Below are 27599 nucleotides of genomic sequence, written 5' to 3' on the forward strand. Positions count from 1 at the left end.
ATTTTCAAAGGAGGGGTTTTATAGGGATTCTTTAAGGGGAAACACGAGTAGATGAGATGTGCACTCTACTAACAATGATTAAGTATCAAAGTCTGTCTAGAAAGGTGCAAGGCTACATGAGCCAAAGAAAAAAACAGCCGACATTTCAAGGTAACATCTGTCTGCCAGATGGGCAACTTTGTTTTTACATATACATGAATTATTATTATAAAGTCGGCCATTGTTTATTCAGCAGTGGGTACACTGGTCACTGGGCTGGAAACTCCTGGGTGTTACAGGGTTTTAATGGTCGCACCACAATCATCATATATAGAGCTGATACCTTTCTTAGAACTGACCTATAGCTGACAATGACACTGTTTCCGGCATCATATCCTATTACACATAGGCTAATTGTGTATTCCGATGTAGAAGCTTTGTTTTTTACACTAAGTTTTCAACAGTTTAATAAAATTAGGTCAGTATACTGGAAACGAGTGCTAACAGTGAAGTGCAGCGCTAGCACTCGCTTAGAGCAACTTTGGCTGACTTTTTAAAAACACAAAAAGAAACCGCAACAGTTCATCCACGCACACTCCTGCACTGCATGTTAGTGTTTCTATTTGGAAGACCTTGGCAAAGCAGCCGATAAGATAGCTGTGTGCTGAGGAGGTGAAGGATAAAGTCTCAAGGGCAGTTTCATCGTCATTTGCTGACATCAAACACCAAAGAGTGAATGTGTGTGAGCTTCTTTGTATCTATGGAACAACAGTCTGATGTGTTAATGGCTGAGAGGACTTTGCGTACAGCGAATAATGCGATTCTGTGTTGCAGCATGAAATTTAATGGAAAGCATTAACAGACATCTTTGCTCATTACATTGTGTTTAAAAGCAGAAACAAACCTCGTGAAAGCATGACTGTCTGTGGATACAGGCTTGATTAATAGGAAGTTCCACACCCAAAATGTTGTCTTTGACGCTACAGTCTAGCTGAAATCTTATGACTCTGTGCCATAAAAACTTCTTTATTTTCCAATGTTTGCCCAAAACCCTGTGGTGTTTTAATCACCTAATCCATGCGTCATCATGACACAAATGATTCAGCTAATTCCTTTCGGTTTAGAGATGGAATAAAATAAATAGATCAAAAAAGCCTACAGAATTACAAACTATACAAAAATAGCATTTGAAATAATGTCGATTTTCTCTCTTAATTCAATTTTTCAGTGTAATTTATATGAAAAGATGATTTTGCCGCTAATTCTGACTTGCTGCCTTCAGTGTCCAGTGAATCAATGTCCAGTCAAACTGATCAGGATGGTGGGTTTGAGCTTTCGTTTAGGCATTATGTACATTATGCATATTCATTACATAATCAACAGATTAGCTGGGGTGCCACATAGCTGGCAGTAAATGAAAGGACAGGAAACGATACTAACAAGAGCACAGTGTTTGTAAGTACGAGTAAAGTCTTCAATGCTAATGTAAGCTAGCCTGCTTTGCTTGCACATGCAACTTGTGTTTGCAACCCACACTACTTCCTGTTTTGCCTTCTTTTCGCCACAGCGTGCAGGTAAATTTCATCATGCTGTGGTCTCACAGCAGCAACAGCCGGAAACCCCCTCGTCTGTGGCTATGAGCTCTTAGCTGTGGGAAGTGGGCAATCTTGTATCTGAGCCTCATCTACTGACCCCTCTGGCAGATGAACTGTCATTGTGCAGGCACGGATCCCCCCCAGAGGCTCCAGCACGTTGAACACCCTGTCCCACACGTCCTTGTCTGGATCATATCGCTGCACGATGTCGACCATGCATCTGCTGTTCCAGGAATATCCTCCCACCACATAGATCTGTCCATTGAACACAGTCACACCTACGTCGCTCTGGCCCCGAGGCATTGGTGACACCACCGTCCACTGGTCTGTGTCAGGGCTGTAGTATTCGCAGCCCAGCACGTCGTCATAGTCGCTGCAGCCTCGGAAATGATTTCCGCCCATGACATAGAGTCTGTCTTCCACAGTGCACATGCAGTGCAGGCCACGGAGCTCCGTCATGTCTGCCCGTCGACTCCACGTGTCAGCGACCGGGTCGTAACACCAAAGCTCCTTCTGGAAGGTGTCACGGGTGATGCCGCCTGTTTGGCACAAGAACAGGATTGGTATACAGATATTTAATTCAAGTAAAAGCATAAATACCACTGCTTCAAAATACTCCAATAAAAATCCTACTTATTCATTGTCCAGTAAAATGTTCTTTTTGACTGATATGATGTGACTCTAGATATTATTTGTACTAATACAAGTTGGTACAGTCATGCTAAAAAATCTTTTCTGCAGAACTCTATGAAATCCTGTGAAAAAGTACCTAAACCTCATGATTTAACAGCATTTAGAACCATCTTTAGTTTAGCCTAATTGTTTTCTGTAAGCCTATCAGTCTCTGATAACATTTAGAGACAACATTTGCTTCAGTTCATTGAGGTTTGTCTGTATTTGTTAACATAGTCTGGACTTTGACAGAGCCAGTGCAAAACCTTGATTCTTCTCCTTTTTAGCCATTCTGCTGTAGATTTGCAGGGTGCTTGGGATCATTTTCTTGTTAAATGACCCAACGTGGTGCAAGCTTTAGCTGCGAATAGACTGCCTCACATTTGACTCTAGAATACTCTGATATACAGAGGAGGTCATGGTCTAGTTAGTGCAAGTTGCCCAGAGCATGCTATTTATTTATTTATTTTGTTATATGTATGAAAAGTAAATATTAAAAATCCATGTTTGCCTTAATTTTCAAATGAATGTTGTAAGCTATAATATGTCGTATAATATTGCACTGTGAAATTTAGTATGGTTAAAGAATAATATAAATACTAGAGTAAACTGCAAGAATTATTATGCTTTATTGAAGTACTGAGGTAAGGTGACCTTGTTACTTTCTATCTCTAATAAATAAACTAAAATGTGTTTAATCAAAAAGAATACAGAGTTAGTGAAACAGCAGATGTTGTTTATAAGATCGATATGTACGTGAACGTCTGCAGGAGAGTATGAGATAATGGACACACTGCTTCCTGTGGCCGAACATTAAAAACAGATGTGAGTAACGTCCTTCCTTTCACACCATGAATGCGATGCCAGTGTTCTTTCTTTGATCTTTTGCTTATTATTTATAAATGCCAAGGTGTTTGTCATCCAGAGCAGTGGCTGTTTTGTCATTAGGTGAAGGTTTGTCTTGTTTATTTTAGAGTTCAAATGATCCATTAGTCAGAAAATTAACACTTGCCCTCTTGAAAAGGAAAAATAACCCTAGATCCTTGTACACCTAACGACTAATTCAATAATTGAGAAATCAGGTTATTTTAATTACAACAAGCGAACAACTGAACTACAGTGAACAGTGAAAGTCTGTGTTTTAAGAAATGGTGAATGCTTTGTTTAGCGTTTACAAGTTTAATACTTCGGTAACCTTTTGTTGAAGCAGTGGTTTGTAATCGTACACCAAATTACATGCATTACCACTGTGGGCTTCTTGATGACATGCATACTGTCTAACTCAAAGAACCTCAGGTAGAAAGAGAATGGATGTGTGGATGTCCAAGTAAAGTATGCGCTGTTGTCTTCAAACTGCTATAATGCAGATATATGTTGTAACTTCAGACTGTGGGTTTGAACTTTGTTGCAAAGCGATGTGGTCCCCTTCAACTACAGGTTTCCTGATTCACGAGTGAAACCCGTCTTTCTGCTCTCAACTCTAAAAGCTGTTTTCCTGTCCAAGGTTGCTAAGAAACAGGCCTGAGAAATGTGTGAGAGCCGCTCATGAGACTGTGCATCTCAACAGGAAGTGGTTTCAAATAGGTCAGCCGTGAAGCATTATCTAATGCATTTTGTCAGGGTGGGTTTTCTTGTTCTCTCCAGACAGCCCTTTTAAAACTTTGACAAAACATCTCGACGAGCAAAAAATAAAAAATATATTAAAACGAACCAATTCAAAGCGCATGGTTCAAACACAAATTTGACCTGTTATTGATAACTCTCAGTAAAAAAGGGAGAAGTCAAGTATCATTGTTATACAACTGTAGACAGTCACTCTATAAACCTTTCTTGCTAACTGTTTCATTTGCAACCTCTTGCCTAAGTGTCAGTTCCTCATTTTTTCTTTAACGACAACAGGAATCTTCCTCTAACTCTGACCATGGCACTGATCGCTCTCTCTTATAGAAAATCTATAATTGAAATGAAACTGAAACAACAGTTCTCGAAATGGTTATGTGGTCATTTGTCATTTGCATTGCAAACATAATGACAAATAGACTCCATTCAGTGGTATTTAACACTCTTCTGTGCAGCACAGTGTTTAACCTTTTGAAATCTGCTTTGAATGGTTACATTTTACTATTTAGTTTGCTAGCATGCTCCCATATATCTACATTTTAACGACAAAAGTGAACTAAACAATAACATTTATGATGTAAAAAGTCAGTCAGATGTTGAAATCGTGCAAATTGAGAAAATTAAACATTCACAAGAGCTGAAAATGTAACAGGATGAGAAAAAATGCTTTCACTCACCCAATTTGTAGATATGAAGATAATTTGAATCAAATAATAATAATAGGTGAATACAGTTAAATAATAAATTAAGTTTTGCAAACCTTTTCACTAGCTGGGATTCTGAAAAGATGGTGAAATATTAAATATATGTAAATAGTTTTGGCATTTTCCTGTTAAAATACACAAAGCTTACCTTTATGCTATAAGTACTAGCGAATCTTGCTGTAAGACATAAGCTTTAATTGGCAGGAGAGTGCTGTTAGTACCAAGTTTTGACTAAAAGTCAGATTGGGGATTGTGTTTTTCTCAACAGGTGAAGTGAACACACCTGTATTTGAAGCTCCTTTAAGATTTTAAATTAGATTTAAGACAGATTTCATAAGCTTTGCTTCTGCTACAGTAGAAATCCTCCAGCGTGACCACTTGGGCTTTCATAATTTTATAAAATTATAAATCAATTAAATAAGTTCATTTTTAGTGAATTGGTTGTGTTTCTAAACTATTTATGTATAACTTTAACTGTATTTACTTTAGATTTTAATGCAGGACTTATCACTAATTGTGGACTTATCGTGTCATATTAAAGGTGTAAATACAGCCTATTTCTCATGTTTAAAAAAAAAAGGTGGAAAAATCTGTAAATGCTAGTAATTACTTTATAATCTTATACTGCAGGATTTGTTTTAACAGGGTTAATTGTTGCTGTCTTACCTGAAATGTACATGAGGCCTTCATGGACTGTTCCAGCATGTCCATAGTGGGGCTCCACCATACTGTTCACAAAGGTCCACTCATTTTTCTTCAGATTGTAGCACTCCACCGTATCTGAGCAAAATCACAGAGGGATGTTTATGCAATTTATTCAGCAAATACCTTTTTAAATGGCAGTAAATAATCCTAATAGGGAGAGCTATAACAGATCAGTGATAGCAGCAGTGTCCATAAACATCTTTTGAACAATTCAAACGTTACTTTTTAGTAGAAAAAGAACTGAATGGTAAAAAGGAAGCGGTTACTAGCTTACACTGAAAAAGAAATTTATTACAGCTCACCAATTTCTCCTGAGGCGTTCCTTCCTCCCACTGCAAACAGCTTCCCATTCAGGGCACTGAGATGGAAGAAAGTCCTCTTGTCATTGAGTGACGCAATCTGTAACCACTTGTCAAATCGTGGATCGTAGCGGTAGGCGCTGTCTATGGCTGTCTTGCCCTTTGTGTCGTAAGTACTCTGACCTGAGAAGTCGAAAAGATTCAGTGTTACCTTGGTGATTGCAACAAAAGGCCAATTACAACCTGTTCATATCAGTGTAGATCATTTATTCATGCTTAGTTTTGATGATGCTTGAACTAAAAACGCTGGCTTATACAAAATTAAATACTCATATTAGATGAACACATGGCTTAAATTGGCTGTTTGTATGTTTATGTGTGTACTCTGCTCTGACCTCCAACAATGAAGAGAAAGCCGCCTAGAAGAGCCACACCATGCTGATAGCGTGGCACCTCCATGGGCTTCAGGGCCCTCCAATGGCCGGTTTTCTCGTCGTACAGCCTTAACTCCCGGCTCACCACCAGCTGTTGTCGCATTACACCACCCAGGACCAGAATATGAGTTGCGTCTGACCTTATCTGTGTCCTCTCTGTTTGCAGGGCTGGCTGCATGTAAGGCATCATCTGGTAGTTACTGGCCTCCAGCAAGAGGTTCACACAGGCTGTCTCAGAGCGCATCAGAGAGTCGCTTTCTTCTTCATCATCCTGAGAGATCTGAATCAGCTCACTGGGGCTCATCAGTGGGAAGCGAATATGCCGCATCAAGGCATAAACAGAAGTTCGGCGTTTGGCAGACTCGTGGTCCAGCCATCCTCTTGCAATATGATAGAGCTCCAGTTCCGAGAAACCTTTCAGCGAATTGCTGGCAAGAGCGTTGGCCATGCTGGTCTCCGAGAGCTCAAGGTAGCGGCCACACTCCACTAACTCTGAGAGGTTCTGACTCACAAACTCACCTGTTGTGATACAGATAATCAACAATCAATGAAAATTACCAAGTTTATTAGAGTTTTAGATATAGTTTTCTATTTAACAATGAGGGGCCACATACAATAAGGATGATATAAGGATAGATATGCTTATTTCAGGTAGTGCTGATGACTGGAAACATTTAATAACCATTAAATAATAACCACTGATAATCAAAGATCATATCACTTACCGATATTCTGCTGAACGTCCTCTAGAAGCAAGTCTGTGGCTATGCGCTCAACTTCCACACAGTTATCAATAGTGATCTGCAATGAACAACACAGAAAATAGAGTCATCAAACAGATAGAGTTAATAGTCTTTGCTCTATACTGCATTGTCATTCATTGCCATGGATCCCTTCCAATGTCATATTATGTTCTGATCCTGAGTGCATGTGAAGGACAAAGAAGCAATCAGAGGGATTTGGCAGCTCATTAGCTAGGCCTCCAGTGTACTTGAATATAATTAGCAGAATCCTGAACGAATGTGACCTTAAACTGAAAGAAGAAGTGCTCACCTCACTGCTCAGAAGCTGATTGCAAAACCGCAGGACTGGCATGACCTGCAAGAAGTTTGCGGCCTCCAGTGTGTCCTGAAGATTGCCCATGTCGAGGCTCACTTTGGATGTGTAAATGAAGTCTATAATGTTCTTTAAGCCCAACTTAGTGACCCCATGCAGCTTGATCTCTCTCATCTCCTGCTCCCTCATGCCTCCTGAACAAGAATAAGCAAGGATCAAAAAGAGACAGAAAGCATGTATTTGCATTGCTTTAGAAGATTTGCCTTGTGTAGGCATGATGCACAGTCAGCAAGATGCAAAGATGTAACAACGCACAACATGAAGTTTATGCAAATAGGAAGGACAGGGACTAGAAATAGAGAGCATATTTCTCCTGTTTTGGCTTCCCTTCATTGGCTTCCTGTTAAATCCAGAATTGAATTCAAAATCCTGCTCCTCACATACAAGGTCTTAAATAATCAGGCCCCATCTTATCTTAATGACCTTGTAGTACCACATCACCCTATTAGAGAACTTCGCTCTCGCTCTGCAGGCCTACTTGTTGTTCTTAGAGTATTTAAAAGTAGAATGGGAGGCAGAGCCTTCAGTTTTCAGGCCCCTCTTCTGTGGAACCAGCTTCCAGTTTGGATTCGGGAGACAGACACTATCTCTACTTTTAAGATTAGGCTTCAAACTTTCCTTTTTGCTAAAGCATATAGTTAGGGCTGGACCGGGTGACCCTGAATCCTCCCTTAGTTATGCTGCAATAGATGTAGGCTGCCGGGGGATTCCCATGATGCATTGAGTTTTTCCTTTCCAGTCATCTTTCTCACTCACTATGTATTAACAGACCTCTCTGCATTGAATCATATCTGTTATTAACCTCTGTCTCTCTTCTACAGCATGTCTTTTATCCTGTCTTCCTTCTCTCACCCCAACCGGTCGCAGCAGATGGCCCCGCCCCTCCCTGAGCCTGGTTCTGCCGGAGGTTTCTTCCTGTTAAAAGGGAGTTTTTCCTTCCCACTGTCGCCAAAGTGCTTGCTCATAGGGGGTCATATGATTGTTGGGTTTTTCTCTGTATCTATGAAGCGCCTTGAGGCGACTTATGTTGTGATTTGGCGCTATATAAATAAAATTGAATTGAATTGAATTGAAATTGTTAATTATGTATTCAGATGTAAATATCTTTTGTGAAAATCTCACCTCAAAGGAAGCTGTGAGCAAAGAGGAGCCAGAATCTCTAAACAGACTTCCTTTTGGGGGTTTTAAGATGCTTGCTAATGTTTATCTATCTAAAGAGTAAGTCTGAGTTAAGCAAACAGAAAACCTTTTCTGTCTGCTGCACTGCGTTACAAACATACGTACTTCCTTCCTACAAAACTGCACTTGTATGATGACTACAATGTCACTGTTACCTTTCTTTCTCAATGCAGTGCCTCAACGATAGAAAGGAAAACAAACCTGTGAACATCGCTTTAAAGTAGTCGCTGGATGAAGCCATGATGACTCTGTGGACGGGAAACTTTTCCTTGCTATCTCCAGGAACTAAGACAACATCACAGAGCGTCTCGTCTCCCCGAAAACTATCAAAGCCCTTTGGGGAAAATAATTCGATGGGTTAGTTGTTAAAATGAACCTTCAAAATAATTTAATAACAAACAGCTGTTCAGACAGTAATAAAGACCTTTAGCACATCCTCTCCATGTTCAGTGCTACTGAACACCTTGGACAGGGGCCGGGGAGGAAGCTTGGGCTTTGTTGATTTGTCAGGGCGTTTAGGTGGTATTTCCATGGGTGGTGGGAGAACAAAAACTGGTGCTGGAGCTGGAGCAGGAGGCACAATAAGTGCTGGTGGAGCTGGTCTGTCATCTATGGAGGGGAAACACAAATTTCACTGAATTTGAGAGGTGAGAGAAGCCAATACTCCTGCTGATGCTGCAGGTACACTGAGCTACAGCTAAGAACAAATAATGGATTTCTGCTGCAGTGGAAACATGAAAGATTTAGCATCAAAATCTAATCCGAAAAGCCAAAGTAAGCACATATTAAGCAGAAATCTTACTGTAAAAGGTAAGATTTAACATTATTAAACACAAAATGTTGACTTGTTTTTTTTTTTTTTGCCTGTCCCGTTTGGCTCTTTTGCCATCAGAATTATTGTCTAAAGGCAAAGAAAGATGCCCAACGGATTTACTTTACCAAATTGACCATCCCAGCCTTGCCGTAGTGGTCCATTTGATTCACCTTTTATTGTTTATTTTATTTTCACTTGCTGAATACGGGACAGACTTGACTGGGGGAAAGAAGGGGAGAAAGAAAGAGGGAAAGAGAAACAGCTGAGAAGAGGGACGGGGGAGAAGGGCAAAAAACAAAAACCAACAGAACGGGCAGGGAAAAAAAAAATAAAAAAAATAAAAAAAATGCATATATCAATCACCTGGATCAGCTGTTGAGAAAGAAAAAAGAAAACAAGCAGAAGAGAACGAGTAATAGAATAAACAACATCACAATGATATATGGGAATATGACAGTAAATACTAAATATTAAACATTATTGTGCAGCACATAAGATCAACAGAACACAGTGTGCTTTGAGGTAGGAGCCAAAAAGGGTGTAGTTTGTGGGTGTGATCACCCGTGTGTACACCTGTGAGCATGGACGCGCTTGTTTTTTTTAAAAGGTTCCTTCATGTAATGATCTGCTAGAGGGTGTGGGGGGGCCACAGCCCCGTCCTCCAGGGCATGAAGCGGGTATGGAGGAAATCAAAACTCCAGACATCCAGAGGCCCCCAGAACACAAGAGACCAAGGAAGACCAACAGAGGGGCAGCCGCGCCACTGTCCCGGAAAGAGCTGAGGAGAGTCCCAGATGAGGGCTCACTCAGCAGCAACAAAATGTTGACATTGATAGTTCTGTGTCACCATGGACACTCACCTTGTTGAACAGGAGGAGGAGGAGGTCTTTCTGGCTGAGCCGGGTGTCTCTGATCCCTGGATTGATTCCTGCTGCCTAGACGAGACAGTCTGCGGCTCAGCCTACCTGCCCCGCTGTCGTCTCCATTCGCCCTGCACAGGAAGGATTCACAGTAAAAGAACAGGTCTGTCATTAGCTGTCATTTTACAAAGTGATGTTTACGAAGTGACAAACAATGTTGCAGAATTATGGATATGGTTTTATAAATTTATTATGTGCACTAGTGCAAACAAGGTCACAAATTAAACATCTGGTGAGTTTACTTTAGGTTTCAGCTACACTGTTTTTAATTGGTAGGAATATTCATTGTGTTTTGGCTCTCAGCACTTCCTCTTAGAAGCGTGTAAAAATGCTGCTTTCTTCAGCGGACCCTCTCTACCGCTCAAAGCATCTCAGATCTGAAACATTTGATTAATGATGCTTTTTTCTTGGGAGAAGGCCTAATTTGCAAAAGTCCCTTATCTGTTTTGTAGTGCGTGTCCTGTGGCCTGAAAAAGAGGAAGCAGTGGACTTTTTTTTAAAAAGTGCACTATGTCTCCTCTTAAAACGGTTTCCTGCTGTGGGTCTTACACTCAGGTGAAAAGGCATCTACATGTTTGTTCCATCGACAATAGGAAGACGTGGCCTCACATATAGAATAAAATCCAAATCTACGACACATCAACAATCTACAGAGCACCGCTCAAAAACATGTTCCCGTGTTTTCGAAGTGCAACTATAGACAAGCAGATCCTAACTTGGTTACTAATTACACGTGTGATGAGATGCAATATGTTACAAGTTATGAGTAATCTTTCGGTGAAAGTGCACAACGAGAGACTTCTCAGAGCACACTCATCTTTTAAACTCAACCTCCACTCTGCAGCTTTGTGATTGCAACGCTCTCAGCTGTTGACAAAATCTGTCTTCATACAGATATAAACATGAAAACACCTGCAGATGAGCTCAAAACTGCTTTTTCGGGTGGGTGTTCCTGCTGCAGCAGGTGTCTCCACAACCACATTTTCCCATAAGACACACACACAGACACACACAGACACACACACACACACTGAGTGAAAACGTCAGCCTCGTTGTTGTGGCTGGTAAAAACGTCTCTAAAGAATTTTCTTCTGCTCCTTCTTCTAAAACCTTCACCTAAAAAAATATCCTCAACTCATTTCTATTGTATGTTTCACAAAAGTGTTGAATATTGATTAACCAGATGAGAAATGATGAGATCTAATGTAATGATGAAAACCTTCCTTACCCCATGTCATTGGCCTCTTGGGGATGAGGACTGTTGTTTCGCTGATGAGACTTCCTACATGAAGAAATAAAAAAAAGTAACAATGTATTGGTGTTGCATAAATGTATCTGCGGACCACAAAGCACCTTTTTGCGGTGTCTACTTTACTACAGTAAATTCTTTCTAGCTTAGGTCCGCATGCAATGCTTTTCTAAGTTAGGCAAAGATTTGTACTTGTGTGAGTATGGATTCGACACAGAAATAACACTTCTCTGTTAGGCTGTTTTGTTGGTCTCGCATGATAATTTAGTCAGATTTGCTTCAAAGTTTCCTATTGCAGCATTCTTGTTTTTTCACAGCATATTTGATGTGGCCTCACATGATGGCAGACAACACAACCTTCACTGAACTTCACTTCAAATGTTCTCGTCATCATTCCCATCACAGCTCTCGCATTTCCTCGTGAAGAAAACCTCAAATGTGCATGCTGAAACTGACGTACAGTCTGTGAAAAATTCTGTAATATTTGATCTTGTTATGCACAAAACCCAACCCAACTTCACAGCTACTGTTCAGCAATCTGAAAATATGATTAGCATGCTTGTTAGCAGATAAGCAGATAAGATCAGCTGTGTGACAAACGCTTTGGTTTTGCTTTTTGAAAGGTTGATATTGTTGCGTTCGACCTTTATTGACCTCGTACATAAAGCTCATTGTCAACGATTGTGCGCACACCTGCAGTTTACCTCAACTCTTAATAATAATGATAATAATGAGAAGACTTTAATACCCATAATATCTAGGTAACTGGTTATAAATAAGTGAAACGCTACACTTCTGTAGCATCCTTGTACAGCTGAAATATGCACACGACTTGGTGGCACTTTGCTGTGTACTGTGCAGCTGCCTCACCTGCACTTTTGTAAAAGTACAAAAAAGGGACATTTGTGAGTGACCTACCTGGAAGAAGAAAGCTTCCTCAGCAGACTTGACCCGAGCCCTCCCTCCAGCCTGGCAGTTGATCCAAAACAAACTCTAAAAAGAAAGACTGAGCAGAAAATGTCTGCTCCACTGTGCCAGCTGGTTGAAGAGTTGAAGCGTCTGAGTGAGCTTCACCGTTTTAGCTTAACCAAGACCTCAGTTACTTCCTGTGCTACTTCTCTTTCTCACTTTAGGTTTCTTTCCGCATTTTGATGCTCTCCACCCGACAGTGTCACACTTCAGATCATGTCAGCGAAATAAGAAAAGTTATTTCAGAAGCTGCTTTTGCTTTTAGGTTTTTAATGAATCATGTTGACACACACAGGGCCTTTAGTGACCTTGTGTGCTTGCATGATTTTGCAAATGGAGTAACTGCACTGTTCAAATTTTAAAGTCTATAGTTAAAAGATGAATGGAAGCCAAAAATATGCAACATACTGAACAAGACATAACGCAGTGACAACAGACAACATGAACTTTTCAACTTAGAACTTCTCTGGTTCTGATGAGAACCTGACCTGCAGCTAATCCACTTATTAGAAGTTCAAACATTAATTTTCATATAGATCAGATCAGATACTACACTTCAGTTATCACATGAAATTAATAAATCCAGGAAAGAGCAACAGATATTTGCCACATGCTAGAGTTTATTCAGCCATAAGAAATGGCAGCATTTCAAACCACAGTGTACAGAGTGCACTCATGTTGATTCGTTACAGCAGAATAGAAAAAAAAAGCTTTCATGGCAAGTGCCTCCATCCTTTCCTCCCTTCACGATCTAAAACAGCTTGATAAACCTTGAACTGACTCCCAGCTTTCTAAAACACTCACTCACTCATGTAGTCTGGCATGAATATATATCAGAAGTCCCACAATTTATTCCTGATGATGGTTGTTTTCATGTACTGCGTGAGGTAAACTTGTTTCTGTTTATTTTTTTGTTATAATGAATTCTCAGGCTCTTTGTTTAAGTCTCAGTCTGGTTTAGTGGGATAATTGTCCTCAGTGCTGCCCTCTGCTGGCGGTCACAGCTTGGAAAACTGAATGAGGTTCCTGTTGATTTCAGCTACATTCCTGCAACCTGGATCAATAAACATATATGGTAAATGGTAAATGTATGGGTGGATGACTGTATTTGTATAGCGCCTTTACTAGTCCCCCCTAGGGACCCCAAAGCGCTTTACACACCCAGTCATCCACCCATTCACACACACATTCACACACTGGTGGAGGCAGCTACAGTTGTAGCCACAGCTGCCCTGGGGCAGACTGACAGAAGCGAGGCTGCCATATTGCGCCATCGGCCCTTCTGGCCAACACCAGTAGGCGGTAGGTGAAGCGTCTTGCCCAAGGACGCAACGACCGAGACTGTCCGAGCCGGGGCTCGAACCGGCAACCTTCCAATTACAAGGCGAACTCCACACTCTTGAGCCACGATCGATAAAACAGTAATAAAAATAATGCTGAAATGTTCCCTAAAGCCTGTTTATATATTAGCATGATTACAGCCATGTCCTTCAAGTTTGCATCAGACTCACCTGATAGAGCCATAGACAGACGGAACTCATCGTTTAGGATTTGCAGTACGTCCCTCACTCCTTCTTCTCCCTAAAAGATCACACAGGGCATATTTAAATTAAAAGCAAATTGAATTCTGTAATCTCAAATGCGTACTTGGTGTTAACTAAATAATTACTACAATCAATGAAAACAAACACCTCAATGTGCTGTCATAATCGTACCTTGTATGCGAGGCCCCACACTGCTGGACGGCCAATGAAAACACACTTGGCTCCCAAGGCCAGCGCTTTCAGTACATCACTTCCTGTTCTGATTCCTCCGTCAACATAGACCTCAATTCTGCCTTGTACAGTGTCCACAATCTCTGGCAGCGCATCAATCTGTTATAACAGAGACAGAGATAACCTTACTGCACCATTGAACACTCAGATATGTATCTGAGTAAGCTACTATAGGTCAATGAGTGAACAAACAAAAAGAAACCCCGTACTTTCTGCAGCTCGGGTTATTGCTATGAAATTTTACTGCTGTGAAGCGGTAACATAATTTGAAAAATGCTGTGAAATAGACTGAAAATCTGTTTTGTGAAGAGGTAAACAAAAAGACTAATAATCCCAGACTTTCACTGGTTATCTATCGTACATTTTATGAATATGATCTTGAATAAAAGAATGTAGCAATGAATGTGGTCAGCGAGTACCGAGGCTGGGCCTCCGTCCAGCTGTCTCCCCCCGTGGTTTGACACGATGATGCCCTGAACACCATGTTCCACGGCCAGCTCAGCATCCTCCTTGGTCAGGATACCCTTGATAATGATAGGTAGGCGTGTGATGGACTGTAGCCAGTAGACGTCCTTCCAGCTGATTGAGGGGTCCAGGGTGTTCGCTGGTATCCCATACTCCTCTGGGCCTGCTGTCTCCTGCTTACAGTGCATGTTTGTGATTGTACAACTCTTCTTAAGTGTTCACTTTGGTTTATAAATGTGCTGTTTTTACTGAAAATGCAATAATGGGACAACTCTGACACTGCTGGTGCATTTAAGTAACATTAGACTTTGGATATCTTGTACATTTAAGTTGAAGTCCACCTTCCTGATGGACAAATACTGTACTCCAGACTGTAAGGTAATAGATTCTTAGAAATTAGCATTGAAATTACTGCCAAGGGGCAACGATTGCATCTGTGCCATTTATGACGGTATAAAATCAACATCAAAAACACAGTTGAATATGAGTAGTCTTTGTCTTAGCTCATTTTGTGTTCTTAGAAAAGTACTTGCATGTTTTGGAGCACAATGAATATAGAGAAAACTGTTGGCTGTTACCTGAAATACTCCATCAAAGTTCTTTACTTTGAGATGTGGTGGAAGTTTGAACTGGTTGCGAATGTCATTGCGGCGCTTTCCAGTATAGGGGACGTCGACAGTGAGGACCAACGCCTTGTACCCGAGCGTCTCTACGCGGTGCACCATTTGTTCCGACAGCTTCCTGTCTCGGTACACATACAGCTGGAACCAGCGGTAACCGTTGGGTGCTGCCGCCACGATCTCCTCCACTGAACATGTGGAATATGTGCTGGTGATGTAGCAGGTGTTGAGCGCCTCGGTGGCTGTGAGATGAAGGCTGGGGTGTTACTATGACTCCCGCATTTAAATGTCCAACTTTACAGCAAAAGCATACTTACAGCCTCATGTAAAAAGTGTTTTTGGTGTCCACAGCAGATGTGGGTGAGATTCTCAATAACACACATCTCAAGGCTTAGGGTTATGAAATATTAGGCTTGAAGCCTCCTAGAGTGTTTTCAGTGTTTAGTGTGTTTAATTCAAACACTGGTTCATTTTCCCCCTTAGTGTGTTTCCCTTGTGCAGGTGTCAACACGGTAATCATACTCAGGTGTGGACCAAAACAACTCCAACAACCACACCAAGAGCTTTTCGAGGAGTTTGTCTCAGTCGGGCTCCAAACGAACTCCAGAGTGATTAGTTTACGGTGTGAACGAGTGCCAACCAAAGTTCAACTCTGATCCAACTACCAGAAGTACATTACAAGTTTGAGCTAAACACCTTTCACTAGCCATGTATGCTTTGCATGCTGGAATGTATCAGGGTACCATAGATGCCAGCTAGCAGTGAAATTAATGTAATTTCTCCACAGTCTCCAAAAGTCCATAACATGGCACTTTTTCTCTTGCATTCACTTTTGTTGCTCTTGCCCCAGACACATTTGGCCTATAAGCTCAGTGAATGTTCTCACTTTGTGTATAATGATGCTTTTTAGTTCGCTTGGAGTTCACTTCAATTTTTCTCTGTGTAACAATCTAACCATGGGAAAAAGCTACAAATTTACAAATTGAAACTGATTCAGACCACAGGAAACAAACTACAGGTGTAAAAACACCCTTAAAAACACGGGCGACCGTGGCTCAGGGGGTTGGGAAGCGTATCTGTAACTGTCGCCGGTTCGATCCCCGGGCTCTCTGTCCTGGTCGTTGTGTCCTTGGGCAAGACACTTTACCCTACCGCCTACTGGTGTTGGCCAGAGGGGCCAATGGTGCGATATGGCAGCCTCGCTTCTGTCAGTCTGCCCCAGGGCAGCTGTGGCTACAACTGTAGCTTGCCTCCACCAGTGTATGAATGTGAGAGTGAATGAATAGTGGCATTGTAAAGCGCTTTGGGTGCCTTGAAAAGCGCTATATAAATCCAATCCATTTAAACAGTTAAGCTGCCAATGAAATTCTCTGACAAAAAACGGCTTGTCCCAAGGCTCACGCCATCTGCGCTTCAGTCAATTAAATTCTACCATTTTATTAGCTGCTACTAAGCACTAATTAGCAAGGATTTAACTCTGTGTGAAACACTCTTATACTTTAAAATAATCTAGTGAGTAAAAAAAGCACACAGACAAACAGAAAGACTGATTCATATAGATATGAAAGCCATTCACCGACCCACATAATCTTGACACAAAAGTCCTTACCCCGAGCTGTGGCTACCTCTCCTTCATGCCAGGCCAGGCAGTGAAAGGCAGTAGGTGCGATACCGACAGGAAAGCTGATTTCTGTCCCCTGCACAGTGGTCCGTGTGTCGCTCACTGACACGTCCCGCAGGATACGAGGCCTCAGACGGATCCTGAGCGTGAAGCACAGTCGAACATGTAACTAATAAGATCACATGGTACGAGAAAATCTTTGTATATTTTACTGTATTGTGTATACTCATTCAGCAGAAGCTTCACTTTAAAAACAATGTGTCTCAGGGTCAAAACCCTGTCATGATAACACATCAGTAAGGAAGCAACTGGACTTCTTTAAGTTTCCTGAAGACGTTTAAACGCTCATCCGAGAAGCTTCTTCAGTTCTAAGACCAAATGGTGGACGGTCCCAGGTATTTAAAGCTCTAGTGGGAGTTGTCCCTAAGACGGCTGCTGACCCACTACTGATCATGTGCCTCATTACACGAGGAAAGGAGTGAAAAATGACACAAACCCTTTTTTACGCCTTGGCTCATGTGACGAGTCTAGCTTAGCTGCTTTTCTTTCCAAGCTCCTTGGATGATTACGACCTGGATGACTGAGAACCTACACAGACACTTTCCTAATGAAGTTATATTCCTCTGAATGTGAAGAGGACTTGGGGATTCTGTTTTCCCCAAAGCTATTACTGGTGATATATTAAGGAAACAATCCAATGTGATCATTTCTCAAAGGGACAAAAGTTATCTGCAAAATGGTAACAGACTCGTGGCAAAAACATACACTGTGACTTTACAAAATAGGCACTTTATCAGTCTTCATGGAGACATTAGAAAAGCTGAGAGGAATGCAGAAGGAGACACGGGAGAAAACATCCTCCCCAAAATTCTTTATCCCAGCAGTAGTGCAACTTTCCAAACTGTTCACCACAGGAAGTTGGAGGAACGGTGCAGCGTCAACACTGAGTAAAACCCAAACAGCCTGTTACTGATTATTTGGTATCACAGCAACAAAAACTGTACTACAGTAATCAGTTACAGCCATCCAAAGTCCACAGAAACAGGCCGTGCACTCACATGATCTTTGGCTCGGTACTGAAAATGTTTTTCAGTTGTGTTTGCTCCTATTCTATTCATAATGTAGAGATTATTTCTTTAGTGTGTTGAAGCTGCACCACTGCAGTGCTGCCTGCATGTCTGTGGTCACAATGAAGGTCAAAAAATGTTTCTCCTTTGTGCTGCCTTTAGATAGACGGTCTGACAAACATTGTAAAAAAAAAAATCACCATGGAAACACGTGCATTATGCTTGTGCAATAACCTTGAATGTCTGGATCAACTTTATTTTGCTCACTGTACCTTTTGTAAGCCAGCAGATTGTCGTCCCTGGTGCAGCATTCATCTGCTCCAGCTGCATAATAATCCCAGGTGGCCTTTGAGAGATGCTCCTTAGCATACTCCTCAAAGTCTGTCAGGCATACCATCTGCATCCCTCCACAACAAACTCCCTCTCTGTGTAGGAGCAGAATTTTTCAGATTTCAGTGTAATCTTGGCAACAAAGCAGCAGAAAATACAATCAAGCATTGATATGTGTACTCTTAGATCTGTGCATATCATTTTAAATGAAAGCATTTCAACATGCTATATAGCCAGTGACTGACTGAAAATAAAGATTTCTAGTGTTCTACTGCTGGTCAATGCCAAGCACTGCTGACTTCATCACAGCTTAATCTTATCTGTTCACTCAACCGGCTAAACAGAATTTTCTGCATTGCATGCGAGATAAACAGCCCCAGTCACTCTGCATGTGTAAAGTTACAGCTTCAAGACTTACCACAAGCTACTGATATTCCAACAACAAAATTCCCCTACTCTAAAAGGACACAGCCTCTGTGAAGCACTAACTATTGCGACATCGCTGCTCAAACTGAAATGCCCCTCCTATCAGTGAATGCAGTGCAATCGATGACCCGCCAGTTAAAGTTCCGCACATCTGAGTAAGAAACATAAACTGGTTTAGTTTTCCTTTTTCCTCTACTTTGCATCCAAGCTCTTGTTTTCCTACCTTTGCTTTTGTCTCAATCAAAATCAAACTTTCATTGCGGCATTGTGAGAGCCGCTGACAGTGTAAGCGACCAGCAGGTGACCCCTGGCCTTATTGTGTTTACACAAGCTGGAAATGTGCTGATGATGACTGCGACTATAGTGAGGACGAGAGGCATCTGACAGTGTCGTGTGGTCCAGATGGAACATACAGCATATGGGCATACATATTTACTCACTGTTTACCCAGGATCCTACATGCTAACATATATACAACAGGGGCTTTTGTCAGGTGGGAGCTCCTGTTTTGTTACATGTTCTTAACAGTCAGCATAAAATTATGAGGGTATGCTCAACATACTTATGCTGAAAAAAAGTTTAGGTGCGCCTGTCCATCTGCTTGTTGATGAAAATGTCTTTAATCAGTCAATCACAAAGCAGCAACCCGTTTAGACATGTAGACATGAGATGACCTGCTCAACCTGAGCGTCAGAATGGAGAAGAAAGGTGATTTTAAACATGGCAGGCTTGTTAGTGCTACATGGGTTGGTGTGAGTATTTCAGAGACTGCTGATCTACTGGGACTTTCCAGCACCACCATCTCTTATTTTTACAGGGCTAAAAAAAAATTAAAAAAAATCCTGCAAGCAGCAGTTCTCTGGAAGAAAATGCCTTGTTGATACCAGAGGTCAGAGGTGAATAACCAGAATCTTTTGTCCTGACAGGAATACAATTCTAACTCAAATAACTACCCATTACAACTAAGATATCTAGAAGAGCAGCTGTGAATACATGGATTCATCTTGGAATATTTTCTTAGAACACTTTGGGCACCTTAGTACCAATTGAGCATTGATTAAATGCCTCGGCCTATCTGTTAATAACCACGTCTGTCCATTTATGACCACAGCATAGACCCTTTGAGTCTTCACGCTACAGGCTTAAATTTAGCCAATATGAAGGCTAAGCTGTAATTGTGACATGAACATGGGCCTACCAGGTACAGGTGCCCGTTTCCCCTTTCTCGGTGTGCTGATACAAGCACGTTAGCAGGTGGGACAGTTGAGAAAGAAGTGCTGAATGACGTTGTTAGCTCTTAGCGTTAAACCCGAACCAACCTGTGACTCATCTCAAAATCTTTGGCCGTGCCTATTGAATTTTAGGCTCCCGTAAAAAACATTTTTAGATACTTTAAAATATTTTTTTAATAATTAAAGTGTGTTTGACTGTTTTAATTGGGTCTAAAGTACAAATTAAAAACCAAAGACACTTCTCTGTATGTTTATATTTGTCTTGAAGTCTGTCTTGTACAAACAGAACCCCCCCACACACTATTTGTTTTTGGTTCGTTCCAGCTGGAGATGCGTTACTAATGAACTTAAGTGTAAGTAAAAGTTAATTAAGTAAATAAATAAACAAATGTCATTCTCAACTCACGCTACGAAATATGTTTTTATCTTAATAAATGTATAAAATAGAAAGAATTTCTCTGTTTAAAGTGACAGCAACGAAAAAAAGGTCTGACGAAACAGGACGACAAACTAGCTGATAAACTGTTATAAGAAAAGCAACAAAATGTTTTGAAAATGAACTCATTAGCTCTTTTATCCATGACAGTAATTAACACTGTATCTAAATTTTAGATATAGAAAACCTGCATGCTCTGTCTTTATTAACTTATTAACGTGACCATAAAAATTTAATCAATGTTAAAACGGTTTTCTTATGTTACGTTTTATGAAAACACCATGGAGTTGTAAAACTGCTAAGAAAGCTTTGATGACATTTAAGACCATTTAACTATCCAAAGCTTGAACAAAGCTGGAATCCAGAGGCTGTTTGCTGGATGGCCGACTTGTGCAGAAAACTAATGTGTTTACAATCCCTGCTAACTTGACAAAAACTTTCTGGCAGTGCAGTCAATGAATCGGGAGACAGAAAGCATAAAACGGATGTTAAATTTGTATCAATTACTCACCGATTACAATTGTTCATTCTTTTAGCAGAGCTTCTTTCCTGACACATTCATAACCTGTAAACAGACCACAACCAAAATGTGAGCACAACATGATTATTGGCAATACTGTTACTACAACTACTACTGCTACCGTTACTGCCAATTATGTGACCCACATTGCTTTTAGTTCCACAGCACTAACACTCGTACTATGCCAGTGCTTTTAATACTGCTTCTTTTGCTACATTTGCTACATTTTAGTAGTATTACAAGTATTACAACTACAACCACCAGACAAACGGACATTGCAGCTCTTTCCTACACATAATACTGCTACGATTACAGCTAATAGTACTGATACTTTTTCTGACTTCTGCTCATGTACTGGGTTAAATATGTACACTTGGGTTTTAAGGGGTATTTATTATTTTCTTCTTTTTTTTTTGGGTTGTATGGAAGCCCCAAACGCAATTTCATTGTTCTTGACAATGACAATAAATAAATAAATACTAAATACTAAATACTACTAGCACTTCAAATCCATACATATAAAATAACAACACTGCAGAAATTAATACTGTTAGTAGTTCTGTTATTTTGTACACCATTTCTTTTTCTTTTTATATCAATTAAAACAATTGATGTGTACTAGTTAAGGAGTTCACCTAAACAGTTAATTTAACTGTTATTTCCAATGTCTGTTGGGAAATAACACTTTCTGACATCCGCTGTCAGAAAAAAGGTGCATTAAAAAGTATTATTGCTGTGTCTGCTATATAGTAACTATGCTGCTATACTTACGTCTACTAGCATTTGAGATATAAAAGCTGTGCCTACTATTTTTTAAAGAATTGGTTGTTTTAGATTTTTCACCAAAGTGAAGACAAAGTTTGTGAATTTAAATCATATCCAGAGATAAGGCGGCATTTGTTTTTAGTTAATCCACTGTGTTAAGTATTATTTAATAGTAACCTACAAAAACCTTTTAGAACAGAAAACCTTTCAGAATAGCTTTCAGCTATGAACACTTGAGGGCAGTCTAATACTGAATGAAGGTCCTTTCTTAAAGCTCCAGTCAACATCTGCAAACCAGATAAAGAGCTTGTATTTAATGTCTGTCATCCGTGAACACTATACATCTAAGACTACAGCACAACACGGAATAAACCTTGTTCAACCCTGCGCTCAGAGGTCTGTTAAACGTGAATGTATTAATATCCCAGTTTTTATGTATTATTTAAACCTTTTAATAAAAATACTTGAATACAAATGGGATAATTTGCTCAGTTAGATTTTTCTTATCTCCTTTTTAAAAAAAATGTTTACTAAAAATGTGTAAAACACAAAAATAACCTGCTTTTACTGCACTGTTTATTTTACAGCTCGGCAGGACTGAGATATTATGTTTATTTTTAGGTTCAGTTTTTTAAGTGTGGCTGAATGTGTGTGATGAATGTGAGCCTCTGTCCTGTGTAGACTGTGAAAGGTGTCAGTTATTTAGCTCCATTGAATGGCAGCTGTGAGCACATTGTCCAAGTAGATTTCTAGAATACCTGGTGTTTGGTTTTCAATGTAAGATACAAAGCAATTTGAAGGTTTAATGAGCTACTGTTATACAGTAGGTTGGTGTATGGTACACTGGCTTAAGTAATGCTGCTCACCAAGAAGTCAACAGAAACTGACACTTTGCTGTTTTTAATTTATTTGGCGGCTAAATCCTGAGATCCTACATTTAGATGAATCCAATAACGGGAAGGCAGTGTAAGTAGATAGTTGCTGAAGTGGATAATTCAGTGTCTTACCTTAACCTGTGCTCTTTGGCAGGCCTACAGTAGGTGTTGGTTCCCTTCTCATGTGGCAAGGTCGTGTCAAAGGGCAGTGCAGCCCCCGAATCCTACCTCCCCCACCACAAGCTCTCTCACAGTGTGAGGCTCCGCCCACAGTGGGTCAACAACAGCTAAGCCACTTGTCAGCACTCTTTTTGCTGGTCTTTCTTTGTGCCAAAAACCACCAAAAGCTTGGTCAGGTCAATTCTATTGATCCATCACTCATAAATATACCAAACTCACAATATCGATTAGTGTTTGACATGCAGAAATACTTAGAACACTTGGAGCAACAAACACCTCCTGTTCTTGTTTTTTTATTTAAACTGTGGCAAATAAGTCTCAGCAAGTTTTCAAGTTTAACAGTTCATTAACACAGAAACACGGGGAGGCTGTGGGCACATCAGAAGAATATGACTGGTTGTACAATGAGACAGAATCTCTTTATACTTGTATGAAAGCTTCCTTCTATCTTTGAAAAATCCCCAGAATCACTGCTGCATGAAAATCCCCTTAACTGTCTATGCCAGGGGTGTCAAACTCAAATACACAGTGGACCAAAATTCAAAACTGGAACAAAGTCACGGGCTAACATTAATATTCATTGAAAAAAAATCTTCCTCCAGATATAAGAATGAATCTTTTCTTATGGACTCAAATAAGTTTTGCTGGAAAACTGAATATGGAACAAGCAAAGCTTAATACTAAACAACAAAACGTTGTTAATTTGGCCCGCGGGCCAGAGTTTGACACCTATGGTCTATGCCATGTAGCCATCCTGTCTCCTCAGCAAAGGCACGACTATTCTCAGACATCCCTCCCTTATTATTTTTGATTTTTATTTGAAGCTTATTTCATCCTCCTTGATGCCCTCCCAACTTTCCTACTTTTCTCTCTCACATGTGCTCTTTAACCCTCCTTCCTATCTTCATATCTCCTTCCTTTCGTTTTTCCTCCCGATAAACACTCCTTCCTTTTCTTTTGCCTTTCTTTATGCTTCACTCTTTAAAGCATTTCCTCTTTCCTTCTATTCCTCCAGTTTCCCCTTTCTTGCTTATTTTCTCCTCTTGAAAACCATTCCTTCTTGTGTTTTGAATATTTTGTGAGAGTCAACAATTATGTGACTGTGTGTGTGTGTGTGTGTGTGTGTGTGTGTGTGTGTGTGTGTGCGCCTCTGAAAAGCTCTTAAGCAAAGTAAAACGAATGACCCTTCCATATTGAATCTTCATTGCACAAGAAAGGAGAATAGCTTTGTAATAGCTAGTTGGATTATTAAACACGAGTGTACAGTAATAGATTTGATCCAAATCTCATCGAATTTAAGAAAAAAAAAGCATTGTGAGATAAGAGACTCTTCCTGGAAATGTCAAACTGTTGAGTGGAGTGGGGACACTATGACAGGTGTTTTAAGAATCTCTGTATATAAAACACAGATGTCCCAACCTTTGACATAATAAGCTTGTTATGTTTAGGTCCCCACCAGTGAGTGATGGCTTGATGGAAAGATATGAGAGAAAATGGTATGAATGCCACAGTGTCTCAGCTCATTCTGGATGTAACAAAATGCCTCAAAAAGTTGTTCAAGCATTTTAAAACAGCAGTGGGGTGCAGCGATGCTAAATTAGATTCTCTCGCTCCAATTACGCTTCAGCGTTTGAATTGAATTTGCTCTTTGTAAATACAATATCTTCAGTAACAAGACCTGGCTTCCTGAGAGAAGCCTGTCTTTCTGTGTATGGCATGTCCCTGAAATGTTCTCTTTTTAAAATTTCATTTTAGCTTTAACATAAAGACCATGAAGGTAAACCCAAGGGCTAAATCTGACGAGTAGGACCTGCACGGGGAGGTGTGGCTGTGCACCGAGAGGAGGTGCAAATTGTGTTAATCCACAGCTGGCTTCGATGCTTAATACCACAGAGTTAGGTCTGGCTCCAGGGCCTTCGTATTGGAGGTACTGGATGTTCAGCTGAGTGGAAAACCTCTTCCACATGCTGGCTGAGGCTCTGCCCCAAGGCTGTGGCCCAGCATGCTGCGGCACATGTGTGTTGAATTGCCAAGGTGTTATCATGCCCTGGCGAGGCTCCGAGTTCCTCCACCTCTGTCTCTCTCAGGTTTATTATCAGACTAAATAAAACAGAGTCCACAAATAGGCCTGCAAATCCATGCAGCCCTTCATTTGTCTCTGCAGCAAAACTGTGCATCATGGTTTTAAGATCTGACACACATGCTAGCTAGGGAGACAATCAAGACCACTTATAAAATTTGTCCCTTTTCTGTATTTTTTGGGATAACTTTTGTGTCTCTTTGTTTCAGTGGAAAGTATTGGTTTGAGTATCAAAGTAAAGGCAAAGTAGCGAACACATCAGCGGCTATAAATGTCATGTAGCGGCTGAGTGACGGATGTCCAGAGCATTTGATGTCTGGGACAGATCTGAGTATAACTCACAGTGTGCAGTCATGCCATTTCAGACTTATGATTTAATCCATACACACTGGCAGCAGATTTGTTCACTTTTTTATCAAGGGGCAGTAGTGTTTTGTGTTAAACTTGGGTGCTCAGTTTTTCCCTTAAAGGAGAGAAGCACATGGCTTGATTTGTTTGAAAGACTCATTCAAGCGGGCTTTAAGTTATAAAAAGTCGAATGAGATGACCATGAATTCTTCTGTGGGTTTTAGCTAAAGCATTAACATCCACTTAGGTTTGCCATGCTGCTAATAAACATCATTTTTCTTACCCAGTTCTTTTTGTAGTGTCTTTAAGTTTTACTTTTTGTGGTAAATGTCACATGCTAATGTTTGACATTATTTATAAGGAAATATGACGTCTTGAAATTTAAATGCATGCTTAATGCACAAGTCAGAGTTTGAGTCTGTCTTCAGGAGAGGGTTAGTTTGACATGACATTAAAACTGGAAGTTAACTGGTTTTTGAATCTAAGCATGAGGAAAACGTGATGACAGGAGAGTTTTAACTTTTGTTTTTGCGACTTTTATTTAATGTTAATTTCTTGACAAGTTGTTCCTCTTTAACCACAGTCAGAAACCAGTTGTTGACTTTGGTTGTTACCATCCATAACACAGTTGCCGTTACTGCTTGCTCCTCCTGGAGACACTATAACGGGATCTACCGCAAACCTGATTTGGCATGTATTTATGTGTATGTCTGTGTGTCTTTAGACAGAGTTTGTGTTAGAGTCACAGCAGACATGAACCTTCAGCTGTAAGAATAAATTGAATGCAAAGTTATAGGTTACAAGGACAGGTGTGGTCTAGTGCTTGACCAGTGAGTATGATGAGCATGTTGTTCCTTGTCCTAAAGTCAGTTTAATTTTTCATGTATTAATAACTCCCGAATTTGAAGTATTTGACATATATATTTGTCGTATAAGTATAAATGTAGTACTACTTACTGTCTGCAAAAGTTAGTAATGCCAGAAGATGATAATCCACATGTCTGATTTGTCCTTGTGGGATTGTTGGGTTTAAACATGCAGAGCAACTGATGTGCATTTTGAAATTCCACATATAATTTTCAGTGTTACAAAAGGACTAATTTAATATTTGTCAATAAAAGCTTCTCATTAAGTTTTAGGTAAACTGCATGACCAAGACCACGTTTCTTGACGTCGTACATTGAGTCATACTATCATACTTATACTTATCATACTGAAGCATGATAAGGCATTTTATCTAATAACCTATCATACCACATATCAGTTAATAAGGATCCTCAATCTCCAACCTTCCTTTCATATCAAAAATCCTTGAAAGAGTAGCTGTCAAACAGCTAACAGATCATCTGCAGAGGAATGGTTTATTTGAAGAGTTTCAGTCAGGTTTCAGAGCTCATCACAGCACAGAAACGGCTTTAGTGAAGGTTACAAATGATCTTCTTATGGCCTCTGACAGTGGACTCATCTCTGTGCTTGTCCTGCTAGACCTTAGTGCAGCGTTCGATACTGTTGACCATAATATCCTATTAGAGCGATTAGAACATGCTGTAGGTATTACAGGTACTGCACTGCAGTGGTTTGTATCATATCTATCTAATAGACTCCAATTTGTGCATGTAAATGGAGAGTCCTCTTCACACACTGAGGTTAATTATGGAGTTCCACAGGGTTCAGTGCTAGGACCAATTCTGTTTACACTATACATGCTTCCCCTAGGCAGTATCATTAGAAGCATAAATTTTCACTGCTATGCAGATGACACCCAGCTCTGTCTATCCATGAAGCCAGATAACACACACCAATTAGTTAAACTGCAGGAACGTCTTAAAGACACAAAGACCTGGATGGCCGCTAACTTTCTGCTTCTTAATTCAGATAAAACTGAGGTTATTGTACTCGGCCCTGAAAAGCCTATAAATATGGTATCTAACCAGATTCTTACTCTGGATGGCATTACCTTGGCCTCCAGTAACGCTGTGAGGAACCTTGGAGTCATTTTTGACCAGGACATGTCCTTCAACGCACATATTAAACAAATATGTAAGACTGCTTTCTTCCATTTGCGCAACATCTCTAAAATTAGAAATATCCTGTCTCAGAGTGACGCTGAAAAACTAGTTCATGCATTTATTACTTCCAGGCTGGACTACTGCAATTCATTATTATCAGGATGTCCAAAAAACTCACTGAAAAGCCTTCAGCTAATCCAAAATGCTGCAGCAAGAGTCCTGACAGGGACTAGAAAGAGAGAGTAGGGCTGAACGATATATCGCATTTGCGATAATATCGCGACATGATCAAGTCCAATTTTCTAACCGCAAAGGCTGCGATTATACTCTGGACATGTCCAAATTCATGGGCTGCATCCTCCTGAGGCCGCATTTGTAGACCGATTACGTCACAGCGACGCGCCGAAGGCTGTCCAAATTACTACCATATCCCAGAATTCATAGCCAGCCAAACTCCAGTTTCCAGCAATGGCGGCCGCTACTAAGTTTTAAAATTACTCATACTAATCTTTCTGGGTCACAAAATAAACTTTTAACATATTTTCAGGCGAGAAAGTAGTTGTGTAAACATCAAATATCTGCTCGGTTTATCAAG

The 27599-nt window shown here is 40.4% G+C and overlaps 2 protein-coding genes across 4 annotated transcripts; both read right to left on the minus strand.

Annotated features, from left to right (window-relative positions):
- Nucleotides 1-752: 752 nt before the first annotated feature.
- On the minus strand, nt 753-12728 carry LOC146556253 (kelch-like protein 9). The gene is made up of 11 exons (XM_085249015.1): nt 12205-12728; nt 11266-11319; nt 9978-10108; nt 8728-8912; nt 8505-8637; nt 7062-7258; nt 6734-6809; nt 5970-6527; nt 5578-5757; nt 5237-5350; nt 753-2113 (listed from the first exon to the last, which is right to left on the minus strand). The coding sequence occupies exons 2-11, from the start codon at nt 11268-11270 to the stop codon at nt 1614-1616; spliced, it is 2079 nt and encodes a 692-aa protein (XP_085105141.1). The 5' UTR covers nt 11271-11319; nt 12205-12728; the 3' UTR covers nt 753-1613.
- A 125-nt stretch (nt 12729-12853) lies between these two features.
- Nucleotides 12854-22620, minus strand: hao2 (hydroxyacid oxidase 2 (long chain)). 3 transcript variants are annotated; one of them, XM_085249016.1, is made up of 9 exons: nt 22520-22620; nt 20739-20792; nt 18076-18228; nt 16725-16876; nt 15074-15357; nt 14450-14668; nt 13971-14129; nt 13767-13836; nt 12854-13309 (listed from the first exon to the last, which is right to left on the minus strand). In XM_085249016.1, exons 2-9 carry the CDS (start codon nt 20783-20785, stop codon nt 13254-13256), a joined length of 1140 nt encoding a protein of 379 aa, XP_085105142.1. In that variant the 5' UTR covers nt 20786-20792; nt 22520-22620; the 3' UTR covers nt 12854-13253. The 3 variants fall into 3 exon arrangements, with proteins under 3 accessions (XP_085105142.1, XP_085105144.1, XP_085105143.1); XM_085249018.1 differs by lacking the exons at nt 20739-20792; nt 22520-22620 and adding an exon at nt 19758-19775; XM_085249017.1 differs by lacking the exons at nt 20739-20792; nt 22520-22620 and adding an exon at nt 18552-18684.
- Between the last annotated feature and the right edge of the window lie 4979 nt (nt 22621-27599).

Source organism: Mchenga conophoros, linkage group LG16 (genome assembly GCF_057382185.1).
Source record: "Mchenga conophoros isolate Kocher_MC1m ecotype Shallow Benthic linkage group LG16, M_conophoros_male_GT1.1, whole genome shotgun sequence".
NCBI lineage: Eukaryota > Metazoa > Chordata > Actinopteri > Cichliformes > Cichlidae > Mchenga > Mchenga conophoros.

What these genes read in the sequence shown, in the direction of transcription:
- LOC146556253 (XM_085249015.1), bottom strand. An exon ending in ATGGAGAGGATGTGCTAAAG is followed by an intron (nt 8,638 to 8,727) that starts GTCTTTATTACT and finishes TTTTCCCCAAAG; the next exon opens with GGCTTTGATAGTTTTCGGGG. An exon ending in GGACGTTCAGCAGAATATCG is followed by an intron (nt 6,528 to 6,733) that starts GTAAGTGATATG and finishes GTATCACAACAG; the next exon opens with GTGAGTTTGTGAGTCAGAAC.
- hao2 (XM_085249016.1), bottom strand. Translation starts at nt 20,785, where the DNA reads ATGTGTCAGGAAAGAAGCTCTGCTAAAAGAATGAACAATTGTAATCG. An exon ending in TGGACGGAGGCCCAGCCTCG is followed by an intron (nt 14,130 to 14,449) that starts GTACTCGCTGAC and finishes CTGTTATAACAG; the next exon opens with ATTGATGCGCTGCCAGAGAT. An exon ending in TCTGTCTATGGCTCTATCAG is followed by an intron (nt 13,310 to 13,766) that starts GTGAGTCTGATG and finishes TTATTGATCCAG; the next exon opens with GTTGCAGGAATGTAGCTGAA.